Below are 18,257 nucleotides of genomic sequence, written 5' to 3'. Positions count from 1 at the left end.
TTTTTTGGTGTTAAACACCATCAGGTTCTCACCCGCCCATTTCCTGAGCCTGTCAAGGTCAGCCTGGATTGCACTCCTGGTCTCAGGTGAGGACGCTTTACCCCAAAGTTTGATGTCGGCAAACTTGGCCAATCCACTTCTGATACCAACATCCACATCATTAATGTCATGTTTTAACCATGCTAACCTCATATGCTTCTAGGTTTTGGTGGGCATCTGACCTTGACTTTCACATACAAATCAGAATCTGAATATAAGGAAGTAAATGAAGAGGGACATATATTTCCCCCCCCCCCCCCCAACTCATTTCTTTGTCCTTACTACCATCTCACTGACCCACATCTTTGGTTCCTTTAAATTTCCATCTGCAATACTATCACCTAACAATTGACTGTTGACTGCATTAGCTTTCAGCATAAGCAAGTGTTTAAATTATGACACCCAACAAACTCGTTACCTATTGGCCATAGAATACCATGTCACTCTTCCCTCTCACCTATACTAGTTCATCTGGAAGAATCATTTGTAAATAAAGCTATATTATTAAACCTGCTAAACAACACAGAGCAGCAATTTATAAGCCTTCAGTTATTTTGATGTGGTCTACAAACTTTGCTTTCACGCTGTGAAAACATCTGTAAAGCAGTAAGCTTTCCACTAGATACTTTAAAAATTCAGCTTTTCTTGATTTGACCAAGTAATTTCAAAAGAACCCTTCCCATACTGGTTGGCTTTTCCATATCTTCCATTAAGTTTCTTTTAGTATAAGAAAAACTGTGATTTAATCTGTAGATGACAAAAATATGTGGGGAGAACCAAACTGCAAAGAAATTTTCAAACAAGATTATCAGTACAGACAAGAAGAACTTTTTTTTAAAGCAAAAACCAGTATGTCTTATACCCAGGTAAATAATATGAACAGCAAATATATATGAATGGATTAGACAAAAAAGTTTTTATATGAATTTATTTTCATCTCGTTTCTAATACTATCCAGAATTACTCTACTACACCTCTACACTAAGAATTACTGTCATTGCAGAGAAAGTATAGACTAAAAGTGTTGCAATATAATAGCTTTTAAGAAAATGAGATGGTTACAAACCACTGCTATAGGTTATCTGAAATAAAAAGAGGAAAACTATTAATAAGAATTCATTAGCTCATTGATACCCATTCTGGAAAAGCATGTGTGGTTTTTTTCAAGATTTTTCCTCCCTATTTTTTTTATCTTCTACAGAGTCAAACCTTAAATTCAAAAAGCAATGTACCTCAGAAAATGAAGAAATAATATTTACTCAACAACTGGAACTGGTAGAAATTAATTCACATGACTATTTGGCAAGCATTCTGAACTCAGAAATGATTACAAAAGTCTTTTAACAAGTTTGGAACTTAAGAAATTAAAAGGACATTAAGTGGTAAATAAACAACTCTAAAACACTGTGGTTGAAATTATACTGAAATACAAGCATCCTGCTACGCTTACAGAAAACTTCAGCATGAAAGATTCAGAGAACAAAGTCATTGTAATCACATTTTTACACAATGCTGCCAAAGCTATTACCTTACTAACCTTGTATATGCATATTATAAAAATCATCCATTTATATTACAGAGAATTACTTTGGGTTAACACTGAGGACACAATACCTGAAATGAATTGCAAGTGACAAGTCCCTCATTAATCATATTTTTCAGACATTAATGCCACCACATAAAGCCTTCTAATTCACTATTTGAAGAATTTAGGCACTATCTGCAAAACAGTTTTTTCAGTCCCATCTCCCAACTAGCTAGTTCTCGGAAGCTACAATGTAAATTAACCATAACAAAGGCAGGATTCTTTTTAATATGAAAATGGACATTAGTGGCTTCAAAAGAATACTGAAGCTAAATATCAGCATTTGATCACCACTGCTAACAATGTTGAAACATACATCCCAAAACTGAGAAGATGGAATAAAAACATTCTGATCAATATATTCTTTAGTACTCAGCATCATATTTATGTCAAGCAGAAATTAATGGTTTGTGTGAATTGTAGTGCTTGCAATAAATGAAAAATCACTCTGCTTGACTAAGCAGCAGTCTTAAATGTTTTCAGGCAGAGATGAACAAAACTTATTTAAAATTTCTCTTTCAAAATATTTCAAGCAAATGTATCCCATTGCTGAAACCAATCGTACTGGATCCTAAAGACAGAAACTAAGTGACAGTCCATGAGTAGGGACAAGTATTTCTTTAAGAGAGATAACTGATCTAAAAAAAATAATTCAGAGTGTACAATATTTCCCCTTGATGCAAGAAATTTAAGTGAAGAACACCACCCCCCCAGCTAAATATTCCAAAATACTTTATTTTATTTGCAACCTCCACAAGCAACTGTCACAGTTTGTGTTACTAGAAAGTTGTCTCCAATTCAGGAGAAAAATATTGCTAAAATACTGATAAAAGATCTACCTAAAAATTGATGTTGCATTTGAATAGGTATACCTTTGGAAATAACTGGGACTGCATTATTAAAAATAAAAATAAAATCAGAAGACATTTAATTATGTCTTTTTCTGATATTCCTTTCAAAATAGAATCATACCAACGTGAAAGTGGAAACTGCAGCTATAGAGACTACATTTCTTAACATAAAATTAAAGTTAAGCAACCAATAGAATGTAAAATCTATTTCTGTACACATATAGGTCTGGATCCATTCTTCCTTATTCAACTGGTTTCAGATTAAACTGGCACCTTTCATCTTCTTTCTGCATCTAATATTTACCCTGCTATTTTAAGCCAAGTGTTTAGAAGAAGTATAAATTTACCTTTACAGAGCTAGACTACAGAAAGTCAAATAAAGCAGCAAAGAGAATATCAAAACTTGTCAGTGGTAGAATTCTGTCTTTTCACAAAAGCCAAATGTTTAGTAAGTTAACAGTTTAAGTGATAGTTTCAAGACAGAAAAAAGTCGAAATGTAACCAAGAGTGATGCAACTTAAAACAGCTACCATAAAACTAGCCTGGAAGAAACATAAGGAGGGATCATGCTACAAATAAAGATTACAAGACTTATACAAGCAAACTCTTCAAACCCACAATAAAAGCACAGATGTTACAAACATACTTAAAATCTCTAACATTTGCTTATGACTCGCAATATAATGTCTAATGGGTACTAAAATGTTAAGAGAAAACATTCTCTAAACTTTTACACATTGGAAATCTGCTGTCTCATTAAACCAAAGAATTTGATACCTAATGCAACATCTCAGCCTAGGCTAATAAAACTATGCAACGGGAATGAATGCATACTGATTGAAATTAGGTTCCAAACACAAGTCTTTGTGTACTATAACTGAAATAATAAATTGATTTTGAAAACCTGGTTAAAATCAGCAGAAAGCAGAGTTAAATTACTGCCATATTTAATGAAAACCAGAGTGCTGTACCTCCTCTTTGAGATTTATAATATCTCAACTCATAGAAACTGCAAGTAAAGAGACCTTCTCATGGAAAGTTAACATTCTTTTAACAAAGTAAATGTTTCAAATCTGCAATCTAGGACTACAGTCTACAAACAAAGAAGGATTTTCTGCTGAAGTACAAAAAGTAAACTACCACACCACCTTAAGATACAATAAATCTTACAGGTAAAGGATATTCAAATATGGGGTGGTAGTACTGGATGCTTTTTTACACATGCATGCATCCAGAGGGATGACTGAAGGCATTTTTACACATGCATGCACCACAGCGCTGCGCACTTTGAAAAGTGCCCAGTGCTTAGACTCTTGCACTTGCATTAGTGGAGAAATCCATGTCAGCACACAAAAAATGGCAGCAGTCCACTTTTGAACTAACATACAAAGGTGTTTTAGTTCAAAAGCACACCACCATTTTCTCCACGCTGAGGCGCATTTTGCCAGTTATACAACTTCAAGTAACGCAGCACAGTGTGCCTCAGCTCATGTGTGGAGGTGGACATTAGTGGCATTAATTGGACCTGCTGTGGAAGCATGAAAAAGTAGATGTGCAAAGGGCTGTGCAAAGCTTTGGGTGCTGATTCAATTAGAAGGCAATTCGGCCGGATTCGGAATGCAAATCAAATCAGGAGACCCATTAATCTCTCTGAACTGAATCAGAGGCTTCTGATTTGGTATGGAGAGATTTGATGATTTGGACATAGACACAGCTTTATATGCTTTTTCTACATACCTCAAGGTAACAGGTGGCTTGTGAAAGCTGAGATGCCGGGGTGGATGGAGTGTCCCACGCCCCCTCCCCCCCGGCTGAGCAACTGGTGCCTCCTGGGTCTGGCGGGGGCACCTGAGGTTCCCCCGCGGCCAATCGCCGAGCTGGGGGGGTGTGAGGTCCCCTGTGCGCTCTGCAGTGGACCTGGAAGTGGACCAGAAGTACTTCCAGTCCACTTCTGAGTCCACTGCCCAGCACGGGGAGGGAAGGAAAGCTTCCTCACTCCAGTGGGAAGCTCCAATTGCCCCACCATCTCAGCACTCATGAGCTGCGCCTGGTACTTCAAGGTATGTAGAAAAAACATATAAAGCTGTGTCTATGGCCAAATCACTGATTCTCTGAGTCAGAATCAAATCTTCAGATTTGGATTTGACCGAATAGAATTGAGACAGTGATCCAAATCAGTGAATCGAATCACTGTCCCCCAAATCGGCCGAATCTGAATCGAATACGGCCCACTTTGCACACCCCTAATAAATACCCTTAGAGAACCAGTTACTCTGAGGTAAGCTAGAATGCGATTCTACAGCAGCTTTTTACAGCTTGTAACTATTCCTGTGCATGCTTTACCCTGAGGCAAATATGACTGTTGTTGGAAGGGCGTCCAATCCAAAAGAATTTGAGAACTACTGTTCTAATCCAGTGTTAACAATGCTGTAGAAAGAAATTAGAGGATCCTGTGCTGTCAAGGATACTATTTTTCTACAGCCATCTTTTGCATTTCATTCCTCAGACTGCAAGCTTTACTTGAGGTTCTCTTGGTACATCACCCAGTACAACGGAACCTTGAGTCCGACTGGGCACTATTCCAATATTAAATACTAGATTCAGGCTATTTAGACTAGATCCCCAGACTACTTGTTTTTCCAAGACTAGGGATATTAATGCCCTTACCCTTGAATGAGTCCAAGGCTGGTAAGACAATTGGGGGTGGCCAAATGTTATATGAGGTTACAACTGAAATAGTTCACCTTATTTCCTGTCAAGGAATTGTATATTGCTCCTGCATACCAGCTCCCTCCGAAGATGACTAATATCAACATGAGTGCAGTGAACCTTGTGTATAACGTACAAAGAAGTTTAGAATAAATGCTAGCTATTACTAAAGCATCACCAAAAACTCAAGTTCTAACATGTTGTGAATTTATCTACACCTAATATTAAATCTTATGTTAAGAAATAAGAAATGCTGAACTTAGCACAACTACCACAAAAGACAAAAGCAGAGCTATTTACTTTCAAATGAGTGAGGAAATCTGAAGAGAAGATGCTTGAACAATCTATGGCATTGAGCCTGAACATAAAACTTAATAGCCATCATTAGCAGCATTTCCAACTGTCAAGAACTATGAAGGACCAACACAAGCAATTGTTTGATTTGACTGACAGGCACATCAGAGCTCTCCTCCACATAGACTGACCATAAAGAATTCATACCATGTGATACTATAAACACAACACTTGCACACACAGTAGTAGTGATTATTTGCTACTCTTCTGCCCTATCACCATGCACAGATTCTGCTTTTTGATTAAACTCATTTCTTTATGTTATTTAATGGAGTCTCTACTGTACAGAGATGTTGGAAGCATTAATCTATGTTCTAGTACGAAGTAGTACAGTATCATCCCACTAAGGAGGCCCAACAATACTTTGCAACCAAAAGGATGGTAACTTCAGTAAATGATCTCATAGCATGGCACAACTGCATGCTGTTCAGAGAAATCAAAGCAGGCCTTTATCAATAAACAGCCTTAATACTTTTTTCCAGGAGTATCTCTCCATCTAGCTGAATATATGCTACTTTGACATAACAGCAGCAGTTAATGAGGATACACTAACAAGTGTAGGATAAGAAAGAAGTTTCCCCACAGCTGCAGATCTATAAATGCATTTGTAATCTTCTGTGTTTTTCTCCAGTACATCTTGTATGGAGATTCCTCTCTAGCCTTGCCGTTATTCTTAGGGATGAATGGCTTGATTATGGAAATGATTTTGGGTCAGTTAGCTAGGGGCCTCACCTGCCACGTCTTTGATGATGATGACTGCTTCCAGATTGGGACCAAAACTTCATCCTCCCATCTCCCCTTAGCGTTCCCCCTTGGTCATTCCTGCTGCTCCACCTTTGTGGGGCTCCAACCTCCCCTACACCCCACCTAACGCGAACCTTGCTGTCATCACCTGTGTTGTTGAGGCTGACGTCCTGTGCCGTCTTTGATGCTTGGGGTCCTGGAATATGACAGCTGCCAGGTGTGAAAGATGTTGTTATCCCAAGCACTTCTCCCGGCCTTCCTCCTTCCCAATTACATGTTGCCTAGCTTCAGTACCAGTCCGTCCCCCACTGCGTCGCCTCTGCCCTGGGTTCGGTACTTGCCATCCACCTGACTTGCGCGTGTCCCAACTCCACCAAGTTCTGCTGGGCTCCAGTCTCTATTGCCAGCTTCCTCAGTCCACGTCAGCTCTGTGGACCACTTCTCAGGCCCCTTCTGGCTCTGCATAGTCGTGGAGACCCCTTCTTGGGGTCTCCACCAGGTCCCCTCGCTGGGACTGTTTACGTTCTCTGGCCCCTCCAGGCCGGCTGGAAACGCCACTTCTGGTCCCCACCGCTTGTCTTCCATTGGGCTTTTTATTCTGGATCCGGAGGTCTGGCTGCCCAATCAGTCCCGGAACACTGTTATAAAGCATGCCCACACCAATGGGCCTGCTAACCTCGAGAGTGTCGGGATCAGCCATTTTTTTTCTCCTTTTTTAATTTTTCTACAGCAGCTCTGCCCACCGTGTTTTCACTTTTGCCGCTTTGATCTCCCTGCGCAGTGTCCCACCGCCTCCACTCCATCTTGGGTAAGTCTTTTCCACAGTATTACACACTTGTATCCTCACATTATAGTTATAACTACCCATACATAACACTGATGGTTTGCTTGGGGAGAGGGGGAGGGAAGGGCAGGGGCCCTGTTGCTTATGGTAGCATTAGAAATATGGTAGCAGATTTTGCATTTGCTATTTCGATAAGATCCAATCCAGTTTGGTATTTGTTGGTGATCTGAAGAGAACACTCTGCTGATGAACTTAGCAAGTTTAGGAAAGCTATAAGGTGGAATCTCTTTCAAAATATAGTCTCTTTTAGTACAAGTTGTTCCGTAACCTTTCATACAAAGCCCAGTACTGGATGCATGTGACAACCAACCACAGGCATTCAACTAGTAGTGGTTTTCTATTCATACTATAGTAGGCTTGAGGCCAGGTAAAAGGGAAGCTCATTCAAAGATGAGGTTTATTTCACTGTGGTGTAATGCTCCTGTTGGTAAAAAGGCAGATTTTAGATTGGTGAAATAGGTGTTGAGAATATTTTTTCTCAGACAAGACTGACAGTATCTAAAGGCCTGGTGCCCGATGATCTCATGAGGTCTCTTCCAGTCCTAAACTTCTATGAATCTGTGACAGAGAACAGCCTTTTTAGCATGGTCACTGGTTTTATGGAACTAAGTAAATGAATTGTGGGGTTTTTGTATATAGTTGTTTGTAAAGAGTGATGCTTTATGTTGATCATGGAAGTATGATCAGTATTATGTTGATCTAGGAAGTAGACCATTCCAGAGAAAATGTGATAGAAGGCTGGTAAGTAAGCTGGAGAGACAGAGATACAAATCAACAAACAAAAATCAGTTTGGTCCAAATGATGAAGCTGTCATCTATGTACAATGGGTATAGCACTGGCTTAGGGGTACTTGTCTAAAAATTATTATTCAAGGTGGCTAATGAAGAAACTGACATATTGGGGACTGTCTCAATAGACAGAGAGCAAAATCAGTTGTTGAAAGAAAAACTGTTGTGGATGAAATGTTTGAGCTTAGCAATATATTGGGGCTGGATCTGAAATATGAATGTTGTCTACAGCCTGCTAATATATTTTAAGCAGGCTATAAAGCCTTCAGAATGGTAGTATAGATGCTGATAATATCCATAGTGGCAAGGATGGTATTGCTGAAGGAGAAAGCTTATATTGTGATTTTTTTTTTGAGGAAGTCCCCTGTGTCAGTAGAAAATGTGTTCTTTGAGGGACAGGCAGTTAAACACTTCTGTATCAGCCACGAAAGCAAAAGTGCCATGGATGGAAATGATAGGTCTGCCAAGATTTTCTTATTTATATAGCTTATAGCACCCCAAGGTGCAGCAGAAACCTTGGTAAGAACCACTGGATTAAATGAACTGGAAAAGTCCCTTCAAACTGTATTATTTTTATGATTCTGTCTGTGGCCTTGGCATTCAAAGTTCTGTGTTTGCATAAAAAATGCTTTCCTTCAAAAGTATTTCTAATACACAATCCAAAAAACTGGTGATAATACAAGACACGAAAAAAGGTTACAGCTACATACGCATTTTTCCCTACAATTCTACAGCTATGGAAAATACCATGAAATTCAGACAGCTACTGCCAGGGACTCTACTTTTAGTTTTGTCTCACTGGTTATTCACAGACTAAATGTGATGAAGATCTTTGTCTTCTGAGATAATTTTAAGCATCTGCCCAGAAGATTAGATCCCCAGTTTCTTTATAAATGCCAAACTGAAGTCTATAGGAAGAAGTCTATCCAGATTAATTAGCAACAGGAGAAGTACTGTATTTACCCAAATGCAAGAAAACTTTGAATTCAAGATAAACCCCCCAAATAATTAGATTCCGTGCATATAAAAACATATTTATAAATATGTACAATTTTCCATGTACAGAATCTAATTATTAGAGGTTCATCTTAACTTCCTACACCTCAAACCCCACCTCTGCAGCAGAGCAAGCAGTGGTAGGTGAGGAGGCAGCAAGGTAGTCAGTAGGGGAGGCAAGTACCCGGACCCCTGCTACTTGCCCCCTACCTCCTGTCCCTTCCACTACTTGGGGAGAGCAGGCAGCAGGGGACATGCTGCCTTTGCCTCCCCAAGCTCAGAGAAGACCAATCATTGAGAGCTTGCTCCCTCCCAAGCTAAAGAGCAGAAGCTGCCAAAGACAACCCTCCCTCCACTGCAAGCATGGCAGAGGCAAAGAGAACTGCTCTCCTCACCTCCACCACTCTCAGTAGTGCTAATGCCAGAAGCCCAGCTTCTGGAGATCAATAATGCTGACCTGAAGTCTGACCATGGACTCTGCCACCTCACAAATACTTGTGAGGTAGGCAGAAAAGGTAGGTTTAAACAGATTTGAGAAGGTTTTCCTTTTCAATCATTAATTACATACATTTTTAAATTACATTAATTAGAAGTACACCAATACATTGGTCTATATCATATCAGCACTGATAAAATTAAAATTGTCATTATTGGTAATCAGCTCTCTTGGGTGATGTGGCTGATAATGTCGCCAATAAATGCCACGTGCATGCACGCAACCAGCACAGCAGCTTGGAGAGCAGCGTCTGGCTGGTAAATCTGTTAAGGTGAACAGGCAAAAGGAGGGAAAGGGTGTAGGGGGAGCAGATCAAGGCCCCCATGGTGAGAGAGGGAGTGAGGCTGAGGCAGGTGCTACCCACCTGGGGCAGGGCATGGGATGAAGCCATGACTGGCTCATCTGGAGTGGCAGGAGGGCAGCTCCCACTGCTGCGCACACCCCTGGGGCAGGCATAGGAGGTGTGTACCCCTGGGAGCTGTGCGCAGGGTAAAGGCAGGCTGCCACTGAGGGTTGAGGCCAGGGGCTGTGCTGGGCTCTTCCCAGCAGTGGTGGGGCTGGGCCAGGGCTTTGCTCCAGGCAGCCAGCAGTGGTGCTGACTAGGGCTATGGGGTGGGTCCCCCCGTAACCCTTCGCCCCTTCCCCCACAACAGACTTACCTGCCAGACGCTGCTCTCCAAGCTGCCAGGCAATTGGATCAGTATTGGCCAATATGGCTCATGATTTTAAGGTGCTGAATAAACTAATCCTGAAAGGCGGCCTCGTAGAATAACCTTAAGCTAAAGGATGACAGTTTCGACACACAAGCTTGGGACTGGGCTATGAGGATATCACTTTCACCCTGGTATAGAGAATATCTGCACTAGAAGAACTTCCTTAAAAAATTAAACATACAGACCACTACAAATTTTAGGGTACTATGGAACTGAAGTATACTATTTCTAGGGAAGGTAACAAATTTGTTCAAGAACTAGATTTCAGAATTTCCAAGGAAGTACTGTAGAGTGTAAAAAGGTACCACTCTACCAAAAAGCTTTCAATATAAGACATCAAAAGTAACCCAATTAAGTAACAAAAACTTGTATGTCCTTTTTTTCCTGTTTAAAAAAATGACTACTCCCAAAATGAAAAGTCAAACAGACCAAGACCCTGACTCCAGAAATATATGGTTTCTTACTAATGGTTCTTTTTGTTCTTCAAACCTTTTCTCAGCAACACAAACAGACTACTTGTGGCAGCCCATTAAGCCTAAAATAATTAGTGTATTTTTTTATATAAAGACACTACAGTAGCTTATTTCATTAACAAATGCCTTTAAACGCACAATGACATATCATAAATATATACTTTCTACGTGTCTAAGTGTCCCAGCCACTGCCAGTCTGATTCATTATAACACTTAATTGTCTTGTATCATGGTTCACACTCCTAGGTCCTCCTGTGCAAAATACTTTAACTTTAGAACTATGGGTGATGCATGTGTGGGGGGGGGCTCCAAATATATTTTTGCTCAATGAAAGCGAAATGATCAAATAAATAAATTTACAAGCACAAAAAAAAAAAAAAAAAAGCAGCTATTTCAGTATTCTGCAGTTCCCTAGCAACTAGAGTCCGCTGATATTTTCTCGTCACAAGCTGGCAATATGGATAAAATCTGTTACATTTCTGTGCAGTCATGTGTCAATGTAAAGCAGGAAGAATCAAGCTGTAAATAATGGTGTTAATACACAATATGTTTTAGTAGAGGTGTATTTTGTCTTCAAAATTAAACTAATAATTATGGAGAGTTGTTTTTTTTTTTTTTTTTATATTAAAGAGTTTGCTGATCATGTCATGGGGGGGAGGGAGAAAGCTACTCCCTTTCTGATAAAGCCACAAAACATGGAGGTCAAGGGCCATATTAACAAGTCTTAGGTTGCTCACTGTAAATGGTAAAGTTCCAGTTCCCAGAAGTATATCTTTCAGACTGAGATCCAGGAATATCATCAAATACAAAACAAAAGTAACCCCCTTAATTAACTACGATCAACACTAGTTATTGGAGGAAAATAATGTTTTTGCACTTTAAATCCCTTTTTTCAGGGAAACATCTTCATGTTCACTACTGGGAACTGACATGGTAAGGAAAAAGGAAAGGCAGAGAACCCCTACTAAATAGCTCTAGAGCAATAACAACCTGGAACTCTCTAATGGATACTTCTATCTCTAAAGAAGAGAAACAGTTTTCATAATGTTTTATAAATAGTTATATATTTGAGTAAGTTTTAGCAAAATATTTCTTCTGAAGAAGCTGGCATTCCACCCAAGAAGCTACTTTTATAGAATGTTCTTTAGTCCTTTGCCAATAGAGAATCTTTTTGGCTGTATGACTTGGGGATAAGGAAGCTTAATCATATGACAAACTTTTTCCTTCTGCATTTGGAATGCAAAGCTAGGAACGTGTGTGCTTGCCCAAAACTCCATTCTTTTAAAAGAAGTTTTACTAGGGGTCAAGGTAGACATTACATTTATTGCAACGTGCAGTCTGCTCAGCCAATTCCCGAGGTGTGAGAAGCTTATATGCATATGTACAGTGTCTTCCTTAATAACTAACCAGAAGATACCTAATAAAAATTTATTGAAAGGCAATTGATTCTCCTGACAGACTGCTCCACACCTTTCTAAACACTCTCTCTTCTGGAGAAATGAGAATATACTTACAATGCTTAGTAACTATCAACAAGGCTTGCAATATTAAGTAGCTAATTGTTTCTTCCTGGTTGGTGTTTATTACACCTTTCAAGACCTTGCAAAGCTTGTTTCTTTTTGTTTCTTCAATATAATCATCTGAATGATGCTTTTACTTGGTCCTTCATAGCACTTTCTACTGGAGAATCCCAAGATACATTATTCCTTTAATGGGTTTTTGTATAAAAGGAAAATTAGTGATTTTATAATTTCCCTTCTCTTTAAACAGTTTCCAACAGAATATTCCCCCCAAAGCTTTAGCAAGAGGTAAGGAGAACCTCACCAGAAGTTGTGAGACTTTTTAGCGCCTCCCCCTCACCCCCCCCACCCAAAACAGTGGAAATGGGGCAATGTACTGGACGTGATTCCTTACTATGGGTCACATGTCATGACTACCTTCAGAACTTGACCTGTTGTTCCTGAACAAACAGGAAATGTAGGTGGGGGGAGGGGGGGATCTTTATGAAAAAATAAGAAACTCAGTGTAAAAGTGAAACAATTTCAGAATAGTTTCACTCCAAATTCTGAAATGAAAAGAGCAAACAAGTGAGAATGGTGTCTCCAGAGAAACTACATTCCCCTTTCTAAAGCAGGGATTTTTCAACTGGGATATAGCAGCAACCTGGGATGCTGCAACACTATTTCAAGGGTGCTGCGTTGCTGCTCCTGTCAGATGGAATTTCCCAGTGCCTCTGTTTCCAGGAGGCACCGTTCAAGCCTGGACAAAGAAGCAGCTTCTGTAGAGGGGAAAGAACTTCATTGCAGCCCAGCCTGAAGGAATCCCAATGTCATAGCTAGGGTGAGCAAGGGGGGCACAAACCCCAGGTGCCAACTTACAGAGAGCACCCTCAGGTCCCCTCCATGTGCTTGTGCCTTAGACCAGTGTTTCCCAAGCCAGGTGGGCACACACACACACACCCCCACCACACATCCCTTCTGCCTATTCTGTGCAGCTTGCTGACCATTGCTGCTGCCTATAGACATCAGTTATGAAGAGTAAGTGATGGCTGCAGCAGAGGTCATAAGAGCAGCCCTTGGTACAGATGAGGGACGGCTAGGGAGGCATCAAGCAGCTTGGATGTTGCAGAGTGCTGCAGAGAAATGCACAGCATATGGCAAACAGGGAAATGCCATAACAAACTACACCACAGGAGGTGGAAGAGACACATAGGAGGCATGAGCACATCCACCACGTTTGAGAAATACTGCCCTGGGCTGCAAGCTTTACTCATTGCATCTCTGGGAGATTGGGGAGCACACAGTGCAGTCAGTGCCATCCCTATCAGGCACAGCATGGCTCCAGACTCCAATTCCCCAGCTGGGGATTTCACTCCTGCTGTTCTCCCAAAGTGCTGGGCAAACTGCCCCCTCAGGTACCAGCTAAGCTGCCTGGCAGGCAAGGACCAGGAATTACTTGTGCAGGGAAGCAGATGAGCCAGAACAGACTCCCCCTGGAGCAATGGGCTCTCACTGACACCACGATAGAGCCCCTATTTCCTCATTTGCATAACTCTGCAGCTCAGTTGCATCAAAGCTGCCTCCAGGTTGACCATGCCATCTCCCCCTCTCTCAAGAGCCCCACGGGACCCACAAATTCAAAACTGAGAGACCCAAGGCAGGCCAGATGAAGATATTCACTGCCCTCTGCACTCAGCATGCTAGGGTAGGGGATGTCTCTCCATGGCTATGTCTACAGCAGACATAATGGGCCAGTATGGTTATATATTTTTACACTGTGCCTTGAGCTTAGAAAAGGTTGACAACCACGACTCAAGATGCACCATCTGGGAAAGCCTCTCACTCTTGGGGAGTAAATATCTTAAGAGATGTCCAAAAAGTGCAGCTATTATAGTTAGAGCTAGACCACCCGCAGCAAAGTAAACATCGTTGTTTCCTATGGGCAAACATGAAAAGGTATTACATGCTTACCTTGTAACACTGCCTGTCCAAAACATAAAAACTTCAAAATCTTCAACTTTATTAACGGCATACCAAAACAAACAAAACCCCAAAGTGTTGGGGATTACAGGCCTATAAACTTCAGGAAAATGTTCTAGAGCACTAAGAATCTGAAGCAAGATTTCTCAGCAGAAGCCAAATATAAATTAATAATACTATTTAAATGTTAGGGCAAGAGGCCAATGTACCTTTTGAAGATACATGAAATGGAAATTTCGAAGCAGGCAGCAATAGCTCACATATCAAACTAGCTTTCTATTTTGAGATCAGCCACTGAATTGTGTTATCAGTCAACAATTTTACATGGTCTTCCCCATGTGTCAAATGAAAAAAAATCAAGAGTAAACTTTCCTAAGAGTTTTCATTAGGACTTGAAAATCTTTTTTCTGATCAGGAATATAGACAAATAAGAAACTAATTTACTTTTTTTGAAACTGTATATTTCCAGCTGCTAACTTTTAAACACAGTCTGAAAAAACAGTGGTATCCAGGTTTCCAATTCAGATGTCAACTTCACTCAACAACAATTAAAAAGAAAAGTCATAACATCCTTAAAATTACATTTTATGCCAACAGAAAAGTCAGTTTCATTCTTACAATGCTAAGAAATTTGGAAGTATAAAATAAAGCCAAATTTAAATTCATGTGCACTTCCACCTGCAAGTCTTTCACATAATACTCTTATTTTTCAATTTTAGTACTGTGCAACTGAGATTAAAATGAACTGTGTCATTAGTTAGAAATGATATGTATAACTTACTTAAATATTTAATTTTTTTCAAAAATCATTATTTAATCCAAAATAGTCCGCCTTCTCCTTAAGACTTATTAGAGGGTCCATGTCACAACTTAAGAATTGTTATGTTTAACAAAGTATATTTTCCCTTCTTCATGCTGTCAATTCTGATCAGTTTAAAATAACTGCAAAATCATTTCTATTTAAGTGAAATCAAGTGCAGTTTTATAGTAAACAAAGATAGGATTCTCATGACTTCCAGGAATCTTTTGAGGATAGCCAGGCAATTTTTTTGCAGCAATTTGACCTTGATCACACTCAAGCTATATTGTAAATATTTTGTAAAGTAAATACGTTGTGACCTTGGAGATATAACAAAAATAAAACTTTTATTTCCCCAAACAGATATCACTTTAGGAAAGGTTGTTACAATAAAAGCCAATATGGAAAACAGTAAATATTATAAACAATAGGATACATGTAAACTAAAAGTGGCATTCTCCTGTACCAAATAAATAAGGCATAGTTACAGAACACACTTGGATTACCAAAATTAAGGAAAAGCTGCAGTGATTTTGAAAAGCAGAAAAAAAAATCAAAACATTTATCACTTAACCCACAGGTGGGCAATTATTTGGGCCCACAAGCCACATAGGGAGGTTTAGGGAGCTGTTGCAGGATGGCTCAGCACCGCCCTCACTCAACAGCTCACCAAACCTCCTGATGTGGGATGGGGCTGCAGGTGGGTGGGGAGCTGGCATGGGTGCAAGTGGGCTGGTGTGGGCACCAAGGCTGCCCTGAGGCTTCTCTAAGCATGGTAGCACAAAGGCAGCACTGGTGGCAGAGGAGAGGAACCACAGGGCAGCCCCAGGTCCCTCTTTTTCCCCGCTGCCACAGCTTATAATGGTCAGAGTGGGTGGGTCCAGAGTGATCACTGCAGGGACCCCAATCACCCACATGGGGTGGGCCAGGCCTGTGCACTCAGCTTAGGGCTTATGCCCTGCTTGTACTGGTCTCCATGCCCAAGCCCCAACCACCATCAGCAGCACCTCTGAGCTGCCTTCCAATCCTGAGGAGGGGCTGGAGCTGCTGCTTTAGCTTTGGTGGCAGTGGCCCAGGCATAGGAAGCAGCTGCAGCTCCTTCCAGCTGCCTTCACCACCAGCCCCAGCCCGGGCCCAAGCACTGAGATGAATGCACAGCCTCAGTCTCCAGTCCCAGCCCGCACAGCGGGTTGGGGTCCCTGCAGCGCCCATTCTGGACCCACCCACCCCAGCCATGATAAGCAGCACTGGCGGCTGGAAAAAACAGGACCCAGAGCCTGCACCAGGGCTGCCACCAACACTCATCATAGCTGGGGCAAGCAGGTCCAGAGTGCGCACTGCAGGCACCCCAACCCCCCCCAGTTTTGGCTGGGGCTTTGCACTTAGCCCGGGGCTTGGGCCCTGCCCAGGTGGGCTCCAAACAGTCTCCACTGGGCTGGTGGCAGCCAGAAAGAGCCACTGCTGCCCGGGCTGTCAGGAAGTGGAGTCTGGTCATGGAGACACCCCAGCCCCACCTGCATGCATAGGGGTGCTGGGATGCACCATGAGCTGAATGGCTCCTGGGCCAGGCGGGACCTACCACAGGCCAAACAAAAGTTCCTCCACAGGCCAGATACAGCCCACATGCCATATTTTGCCAACCCCTGACTTAACCGTTAAGCTTGTGGCAATTGCTTTAATTAGACTATTATTTAGCTTTCAAGAATATTACTCACGGACTCAAAAAAGGGTGGCTCTTGCTTCAATTATAATGTAGAGTGTTAATGACAACATTAGCCTAAAAACTGCACTATTTTTACTATATGTTACATCAGATACCACCTTCTGGAGATTCCCTTAGGGATTTGAATTAATAGAAAATTAGTATACTTTCCACAGCTTCTCCCAAAGTGATCTCATTTTTACTTCTCATAGTTTAACCAACATAAACTGCACTTAAGAGTAATTCTAGCGTACCAGTAACACAGGAAGAAAGTGCATTATGAATATATTAAAGAAAATACTTTGCCTGTTGTTAAGTATATTTTGCAAGGCTGCTAATTTTGTGACCAGGGCTTTTGTACAGAAGCAGTCCCTAATTCTACAACATTTTAATTGTTCCCTGCAACCTACTGTCATAAAAAAAAACCTGTCACGTGGGATATTTGATGTAGATACTTGCACTAGAATTTGATGTCCCATTTAAATCCCCTTGCATCAATGTAAATGTATTTTGCCTGCAAAGGGGTTGTAATGAACTGTAACAGAATATTACTTTACTTCTTGATTAAAATAACTACCTCAAATTTTTCTTTCCTGTCTTCACCAACCACAGCAAAACAGAGTAATACAAAAAAATGATTTAATCCCTGTTATGCATGGCAAGTCAACAGTAATAACTATAGCTATACTACAGCCATATAAGAAATAATTATAAAAACCTTTACACCTCTAGAAGAAGACCTGTGTATCACACAGCTAAGAGTGCTATTTAAAATCAAGTTATTTCAGCTTATCTTCACAATAAGATTTTTATTGTTTTATTTTAAGCTCTATAATTAATTTTGATCTTAGTTGGAATTCTGCAGATTGAAGCCAGTCTGCTAGAAACATTCTGGATGGCCGTTACATATGTTACTGCATAATTAACAAGTGGACCTCAAAAAGTACAAAATTAGATAGGAAAAAATGTATACTCACTGCCAGGGCTTTAGAGAGTTTGGTTCTATAGTTATTCAAGATAATTACAACCATATCCTGATGTGGCACGAGTGCAAATCCGTAATTAAGTAAAACTCTTCTTACTCTAATTAAATCCTGGGCATCCTGAAGAGGAATCTGAATTTAGAGATGAAGAGAAAGAAACGAACTTCAGAAATAAGACCTAAAAAATAGTCATGTTAACTGAGTCTACATTTACAAAAACTATTCAAGTCTGGAGAGAATAGAACTGTTAAAGAAAAGATATACCTTAGAAACAAAATTAAAAGAGCTACATCAAAACTGAAACCAAAATTATCAACGGACGTTATCCACTGGTTATTAGAATGATGCTGGAAAGAGCACTTCGGCCTCTAATAACCAGCGATTCTAGTAACTGGCAGCCAAGTTAGCACAGTGAAAAGGTCATGCATGTTAAGGAACTCTTTACGTTTTTGGTATTATGCTGCATTTCATTCATTGATTCGAATAGCAAGAAGGCGGATAACCTGGAGAGGGTCCAGAGAAGGGCCACTCATATGGTTAAGGACTTGCAGACCAAGCCCTGTGAGGAGAGACTAGGGCACCTGGACCTCTTCAGCCTCCTCAAGAGAAGGTTGAGAGGCAACCTTGTGGCTGCCTATAAGTTCATCACGGGGGCACAGAAGGGAATTGGTGAGGTTTTATTCACCAAGGCGCCCCCGGGG

At 40.8% G+C, this 18,257-nt stretch overlaps 1 protein-coding gene across 2 annotated transcripts in view; it reads right to left on the bottom strand.

Moving 5' to 3' along the window:
- PRIM2 (DNA primase subunit 2) overlaps window positions 1–18,257 on the bottom strand; it is a 250,604-nt gene that overhangs the window by 192,909 nt on the left and 39,438 nt on the right. Inside the window, exon 6 of one of the 2 annotated variants that reach the window (XM_014594466.3) lies at window positions 17,551–17,688. The exons of the other annotated variant lie outside the window; for it this stretch is intronic. Within the exon in view, the coding sequence (XP_014449952.1) occupies window positions 17,551–17,688 (138 nt within the window). The remainder of the gene's footprint in view (window positions 1–17,550; window positions 17,689–18,257) is intronic. 2 annotated transcript variants of the gene reach the window in all.

This window comes from Alligator mississippiensis, chromosome 1, assembly GCF_030867095.1.
Source record: "Alligator mississippiensis isolate rAllMis1 chromosome 1, rAllMis1, whole genome shotgun sequence".
NCBI lineage: Eukaryota > Metazoa > Chordata > Crocodylia > Alligatoridae > Alligator > Alligator mississippiensis.
The sequence above is the reverse complement of the archived record's forward strand: the minus strand, read 5'-3'. Positions and strand labels throughout refer to the sequence as shown.